The 8,042-nt window shown below is 44.4% G+C and overlaps 1 protein-coding gene across 1 annotated transcript in view; it reads right to left on the reverse strand.

Annotated features, from left to right (window-relative positions):
• Positions 1–7,746, reverse strand: part of LOC111158665 (mitogen-activated protein kinase kinase kinase 4) — a 113,138-nt gene extending 105,392 nt beyond the window's left edge. The window contains exon 1 of the mRNA XM_022520858.1: positions 7,586–7,746. Within this exon, the coding sequence (XP_022376566.1) occupies positions 7,586–7,746 (161 nt within the window). The remainder of the gene's footprint in view (positions 1–7,585) is intronic.
• Positions 7,747–8,042: the final 296 nt, after the last annotated feature.

The raw sequence follows: 8,042 nt of genomic DNA on the forward strand, positions 1-8,042 counted from the left end.
GAGAGAGCCAGCGTGTGTGCATGAGCACAACCCCCCCCCCCCCACCCCAGCAAGCAAAGGGAGAAGCAGGCTCCCCACTGAGCAAGGAGCCTGCATGCAAGACTCGATCCCAACACTCTGGGATCATGACCTGAGTCAAAGGCAGATGCTTAACCCACTGAGCTACACAGGCGTCCTTACAGTAACGTGTTTTAAGGATAAGCAACGAAGAGAACAGCCCTGAGCCGCCAGGGGAAGATGCACTCTTATTATTCTTGTCTTTGGGAAATAATGCTGTTCTAAGGAAGAAATATTCAGATCGTAACCTTGCACAGCTTCTTCAAAATGATCACTTAGTGCATAAGTACTGTGCCATTCTCCTGACTCAATCTCAAAGGACAAGGGACAAAGTTCAACTGCACCTGTTTTTATTTTTGGTAGAGCCACGTTTTTCAAAGTGAGGGTCACAACCTATTTGTGGGTAATAAAATCAATTTAATGGATCACTGTGGACAATTTTTTTAACAGGACAGAAGAGAATTATCAGAGAGCATCATACATTGATTAAAAGGTCAAACATTACTTGATAAACTTTTATTTCGCTTATATAGCACACACATACTGTTGTAACATTTATTTCTTACTGTAGGTCACAGTCGCAGCCAGAGTTCAGTATCACTACCACAGAACAGAAATTACGATCTTACTGTCTGCTTAATCTAAAGACTGAGTACAGAAAAGAACAGCAAGATAAACAAAAAGGTTTCACCACTGGTTCCTTTCTACTCTGGGAAAGTTTCGTGGGTTTAAAAAAAAAGGTATATACAACGAGCTTGGGACCATTTTTCGGCAGGGGAGGGGGTTGCATTATTTTTTTTTCTGAAAATGAATCTTTCATCACTGCTGTATCCTGTACAGTCTACTTAATCCAGAAAATATAGTATTCCACAGCTGGCGAGTAACTAGTTATGTGGGCGTGAGCGGCTGCTCATCTAGGCAGTCAGGTGGCTGAAGAGCACCTTTAGCTTTGGAACCTAACCAGGGGAGCACAGTGCAACACGAAAGAAAGGGAAGCAAGAGCCTGGAGACCTGGATCCTATGCTGTGACCTTGGGGAAGCAGCAGCCTCTCTACATTGCTTTACTCATCTCTAAAATACAGAGCAGGGTTCCGAACTCCCTTCCAGCTCCAGTTCTTGTAATTCTACAAGCAATGGCTGAGAGGTTGGACTAAATAAACACTAACAATCCTCCCAGCCATAAGACTTGCACTATAAGCACTTAATTCCTTATTTCAATAAGAACTAAAGAAACCCAAGTTACACCTACATTTTTAGGTCCCTACATAAAAAAAAGACTTTAGGATTTTTAATGGTACAATAAAAATAATACATGTATTAAATTTTCTTCCAAAATATTCCCACTGAGAGAGTAAAAAGGTTCACAATTTCTACTAATTTTACATCTCTAAACTAGCTATCCTCTAGTAAGTCCTATTCAGAGCGTTCTACAGTTCAGCAGTATCCTCAAAGAGCCTGCTCACATGCACAAAAGGCTTTCACTGAAAACATCAAATCTGATCAGCTTTAAAGCTTAGTATCCACTTTTCTCCACAGAAGGTTTATTTCCTCTGAAATTATGCTGAAATGAAATCCACTTATGAAATGCGTTTGATAGAATGCCTAATATATTCTTAATAGCTTTCCCTGCTACTTTATAAACATTTGGCATCCAAATGATCCATGAGACTAATACTTCTACTGATCTCTACAAAATCCAACAAATGAATATTCTTACAGGTAAAAAACAAACTCCCATTTTGCCTATGCTGTTAGTGAATAAATATCTAAAGGTAAATTGCACTCCATTACATGAGTCTGAGGTCTGTGGGAAATAGAAGAATGTAGCTACCACACCTACTTTCTTCTTAAAATACAGTGGCTTTGCATGTGCCTCTTAAAAAGGGGAAAGCATTTTAACATAATATACATGATGAAGATACAGTCATAGATCCTAAATAGTAGTACTACAAATATGAAAGACCATCATAAAGCAAGCCCCTCGTTTTATTGCTGATACTACTTCTAATCTACAAATTCTGTTACCCAGGATGAACTAAATAATTGAAGCAAACCACCTCGATATAGTCAGCTCAGTTAGTTCAGAGATACTAAAAACACTTTTGAAAAAAGAAAACTTAAGTAATTAAGATAATTTAATTTAAAATTTGGCAACCATATTCTTTTTATAAAATGTAGAATCTCATCAGTTTCAATTTTAATAATAATTCAAAGGACACTTAAAATTATAAATGTACTAGTTAAGAATTTACGCTCTATAATTAGCTTTTGATTATAAAAGAACATGTAACACGTTAACCACAAAAAGTTTTTAGGAAACAATTAGTATGGATCCTTTCAATCTTTTTTCTGTGCACATATACACTTTTCTTAAACGAGATCATAATGAGCATTTGCTGGGATTAAGAAGCCCAATTCAAATTATTCAGAGTTTAAGCAAAAATACAGAATCTATTAACTCACATACCGATTCAAGAAAAAAAATGGAGGTGAATCTAGAATTTAAAAATTGGCCAAAGAGCTCTTCTGGCCTCTCTGCCTTTTCTCTGGGGTTAATGTTACTGTCTGAGACCAAACTACTTCTCCATAAGCTTGACTACAGCTTCCGGGAGCTAGCTCCAGGCTCAGAACTCCACATTCTATGTATTTTGGTTATTAAAAGAGCACTGCTCTCCTCCAGCTCCAATTCTAAAAATCCTAGGAAAGAATCCTGATGGCCTGGCTTGGGTCAAGTGTCCACCCCTACAGACAGGAACACGTAAAAAGAGGGCATGTCCAACCTGAACCAGGGAGCTAGAGCCGACAGAGAAAGGGATGACAATGGGGGAGAGCGAGGACAAAGGAAGGACAGACATAACTGGTGGAGAAATATATACCATCTGAGCAGCCACCTCAAGTTTTGGCTCCCATGTCCCTGCAAATACTTTTATAATCTGTTCTCACTGAACACAGTGATGAGTATATAGACATTAAAACCACTTGCAGTGTTTTAAAAACTGGATACTCAGGTCCCACTGACCTATAAAGACTTTTCTAGAAGGACTTCTGTCATGAGCATTTTTCCATGTCACTGAATATTCCTTAAAAACATGGTTTTTAATAGCTGCACAGAATTCTAATATGGTTCCAAATTTTTTTCAATTTAATGATTTAAATCCAGAAAAACCACATACCATCCTGATCTTTTTTTGAACATAATACTCACAAGAGTCAAAAAGCATTTTATGAAAGCACCAACCACTGACATCTCCGCCACACCTTTCTCAGAAACTATGCCGCAGGATTCTTTGTGGGGGGGTGGCGGCAAGAGGGTGGATTATGGGGTGGGTGGAGACAGTTAGGTGACCTTCTATGACTTACCACTAGTAAAAATCTAGCACTGAGGGTTTAACAAATGTCTTTAGGGGACAAAGATATAATATACCTCAAAGAATGGACAGAGGAGCAAGGTATGACCGAACCTAATTAAAGTAAGACTGAAGATTATAAACAAACACACTAAAACCCAACTAACAGGGAAGTCAGTGACAAGGGACGGGCGAGGTGGGGGGTGGTTTGAAGCAGCCTCTCAAGTCTAAGGAAATGAAAGCCTAAGAGTTTGTCACACGCCTCTCCTACTAGAAGGGGATACATCTTATGGGTATACAAGCCAAACCTTCCTGGTCTGTTAACACTAGTCGCAAGAATCTTTCAACTAATTTCCCTTGATGTCACGTTCACCAATCAATTTCTTAGCTAAACTCTGGCTTTCTACAGCAGAAGAATGCACTGGCCCACCAGGTGCAGACAGAGCTGAGAAGCAGGTGAAACACAGGACCTGGACCTTGCTTATCTTATCCTGCCAAGGCAATGTCCGGTCAAAAAGCAGACACTGCCCAAACTCCTTGTCTGACACTTCTTCTGTTTTCCCTTCGAAGAAACTATTTCCAACGGCCCACTGATCCGCAGCATCCAGGTGTCTTTAAAACGAACACACACCACCCAAATAAGAAGGCTGAGACAATAGAATGTTATGAGTAAAACGATAATCATCAAGGAATGAGGAATTATTAAGTAACAGGAAGTTATTTGAGCAAATGTATCCAGTAAGCAGTCAAGACCTTATATCCCCCATATCTCAGGTAGAGCTCAGAAGAAGACTGACAAGACACCGAGAGAAGACATGTGAAGGAAGTAGAAGCAACATCTAATAATATGACAATTAAAGGGAAGCACAAAGTCCTTCTTGAGAGACAAGCTGTCCCCACTTCAGAACATGAGAAAGCTTCTGCCATCACTGGAGCCCTTTGTTACTGCTGCCAGACGGTCAGGCCTCCTCTGCCCTCCGACGCCCCCGCCAGTGGGATCTCCTGCTGTAATGGCCTCAAGCCACGCCCATCCCTGACACCGCCCAGGCAGTCTGCAGGGGCACCAGAAGGTGGATTTCTCTAGGGAGAATAGGTGACATCCAATGTCAAGACTGAAACATGTGGGCTCAAAGGGGACATTCAGGTTGAGAGAGAGATCAAATTCCCTAGGACTGACAGAATATTCAAGTACTCTTTGACTAGTGAAACACTTTTTTTTTAAATTAACTTACAAGAACCGTATTATATAAATAGTAAATAAAAGTACCTTGGTTTAGGAAAAAAAAAAGTTATTTTATAAGTTCATGTAACATGTACTTTTCGAGGTCAATAAGTGAGAACAACGAGGCTATTTCAACAGAAATATTCTAAATGAAAAGTTACAGATTGGAGCAGCTTTTTATCAGCCTTAATATCCAAGTACTGTTTAAGAGCAACTTCAAGAAATCACAAAAATAAATTGTTCCAAATTAGTTTTAACAGCTCTCCTTGTAATCTCAGGATCCGCCTACAAATGACCCAGAAGTCTGAAAAAGAAATTATAAGAAATGTTCACTATTAAGTTAAATCACTAACAACTGCTACCCTTCCGATTCTTTACCAAAAATAAGGACAAGAAGTATCCATGACTGACAATGAGCAGCACACTACAACAGAGCACGATCACCTCTCAGCCTGTTTTGTCCTCCTCCGTGATTGCATAACTCTCACGTCAGCACACACCAAGCAGATGTGCTGGGCCGGCACCTACCACAGCGGTGCACTGGCCAACATGTGCAGACCTGCACGCTACAAAAGACCCAGGCATTGGAGCACCCTTCCTAATCAATGACACGGTAATGTAAGGTACACGAACAAAGGTGGCAGAAAGTGTTTATTCTGTCTGTCCCAAAACCAGTTAACCTGGTAGCATAAATCACCACCTGATCGGTCTCCGGCATGGAAATGTGTTGTCTGTCTGTGTGTCACAGGTCAGCGCTGCATATCGAAGAGGTGGTGGTACAATGAGGGTGAGGGTGTGTATAAGACAAAATCACAGCTTTGTCAAGTAATCTGTTTTACAGATTTGCTGTTGTAAAATTAACTGTGATGTTGCTAAGAAAAATACTTCTAAGATCTTCTTGTTCCGGGACGCCTGGGTGGCTCAGTTGGTTAAGCAGCTGCCTTCGGCTCAGGTCATGATCCCAGCGTCCTGGGATCGAATCCCACATCGGGCTCCTTGCTCATCAGGGAGCCTGCTTCTCCCTCTGCCTCTGCCTGCCATTCTGTCTGCCTGTGCTTGCTCTCTCTCCCTCTCTCTCTCTGACAAATAATTAAATAAAATCTTTAAAAAAAAAAAAAAAAAAAAAAGATCTTCTTGTTCCACACACTGCTGTTCCCTTAAAGTTGGATGAAGCCCACTTACCCTGACCTATTTTTATTATAACAAAGACAGACAAAAACCCGGCTGAAAAAAAATCACGGTTTCTTTTTACCGTTGGAAAAAGTGATTTTTTTCGGCACATTACCACGTCTCTGTGCGCTTTTTACTTTTACCTAAGAAGGTTCACATCTATTTTCTCCCAAAGTTCCATTAAACAGATTTATAAGCCCTGATCTGCCCATTTGGGTAATAAAATCACACCTCTTCTCCAAGGTGTTTAAGGGTGTGCAATGTGCAGCCAGACTTGAGCTTGACTAGCTGTGAAAACTTAAGACAAAACACCTAACCTTTATGCTTCAGTTTACTCACTCGTAAAAGAGAGGTAACAGGACCTACTTCATAGGATGGTTGTACAAATTAAGGAAGCAAAGAAAATGGCACATTTTAAGTTGTTAAGAAGTGTTCACTGTTATTACTCTTACAGAAGAACTTAAATGAGTCAAAATGCTCAAAGATAAGCTACTAACAAATTTATACAATAAGCTACCTAACAAAACTTCTAAAAATGTTAGACGTCCTCAAAAGGAACAAAATGAATTCCCATTACACCGTGTCATATTATTTAGAGAAATTCTTCCTTAAAAGTTCACAAAAATATCTCCGAAGTTAGGAAAATGAAGAATGATGTTTTTCACAGCTTATAAAATAAGTTTTATAAAAATAAAACAAACCCATTTGAAATGACTGGGTGGGCAAGCAAGGATATGGTTCCCGTGTTCAGTTCTAATTACAGCTACAGAATTCGTTTTAAATTGTTTTAAGGAGGAAAAATAAAGAGGACACTTATCTGCCTTATTCCTGGAAGTACAGAGCAAGACGGTTAAGATGCAAGAGGAACTCTGCAAGTATTTTCATTATGAGGGACAGGGGGCAGCAGTTTCCAAGTTTACTCTGCGATGCAAAGGACGGGGTAAGAGGACATTAGAACATACAAACATAGGCACATAAGGAGAGGTAGACTCGTAGTTACGGTGAGTCTGATCTTCCAGACAGGAAAAAAAAAATGACATAAAATTAATTACTACAGTCTCTAAGGAACAGAATGCAACAAACGCTCTGCGTACCGAAGTTCCATCTTAGAGCGTCAGGCGGTGGCAAAGTTTTAGAGAAATCAGTCCTTTACTTCAAGTGCACGTGTGAGCAACAATCTGCACATCGCTAGTACCAAAGGCGGTAAAGGGCCCTCAGAAAGAGAAACCAACCTGCCTGTTTGCAGAGACGGAGTGCAGTTTCTCACAGGAGAGAAAGCAGGCAAAGGAAGGGGGCTGCAAAAGGAGGGCAGGAGAACGCAGGGAAGCCGCCAGAGCGTGTCTGCTCCACGAGCGTCTACTTCTTTACTCGAACTGGGGCAAAGAAGAGGTGGCGTTTTCGTTTACCAACGATGCAAGCAGTTGCAGCACGGCCCCTGGCCTGAAGCTCGAGGCGGGGAGGAGGTCACAGTTCCCGCAGAACCGGGGGTACCCCACTACGCTCCCCGCCCCGCCGCGTTCGGGGCGGGCAGTGAAGCTGCAGGCAGGGCGGGCAGGCTGGGAGCTCGGGCGGACCCGCGGTGCCCGGGCAGGGGTCCCTCGGCCGAGTCGGCCGCGGTGCCCTCGGTCCAGAGTTGCACCCCGCCCCTCTGGCCCGGCCCGGGAGCCTGGATGCAGCCCTCAAAACCTGGCGGGAAGCGCAGGCCCCCACGCCCCCTCGGCCTCCGACCGAGCTTGGGCCAGGCCGGGACCCGCTTTTTGCGCCGGGCCGCTGCGGCAGCCCCACTCACCTCGCCGCCCGGTAGCGCTCGGGCTCAGGCTCGGGTCCCGGCGGCGGCGGCGGCGGCGGCGGCGGCGGTGGCGGCGGCGGCGGCTCCTCCATGGCGGCGGCGGGGGTGACGGCGAAGGCGGGCGGGGGGACCAGCTCGGCGGCGGCGGCGGCTTCTCTCATCCGTGCACGGGGCCTCGCATGGCCGCGGCGGGCAGTAAGCTGCAGCCTGGCGCTGGGGACGGGAGCCCCGAAGTGCGGGAGTCACTCGGCTCCGCCTCCGCCTCTAGCCCGCCGCAGGAGCCGCTCGCGCCGCGGCCATTTTGGAAACGGCGACCGGCCAGCGCCGGGCTACGGCGGGCGGCGAGGGACAAGCCTCCGAGGGCTGCGGCGGGCGCGGGCGCGGCAGCGGACAGGCGGGGACCCGGCGAAGGGAGGGGCGCGGGGAACCGGGAGCCGCGGGCGTGGGCGACCGAGGC

This window comes from Enhydra lutris, unplaced genomic scaffold (genome assembly GCF_002288905.1).
Source record: "Enhydra lutris kenyoni isolate GAN:26980312 unplaced genomic scaffold, ASM228890v2 scaffoldscaffold62, whole genome shotgun sequence".
In the NCBI taxonomy this organism is placed as follows: Eukaryota; Metazoa; Chordata; class Mammalia; order Carnivora; family Mustelidae; genus Enhydra; species Enhydra lutris.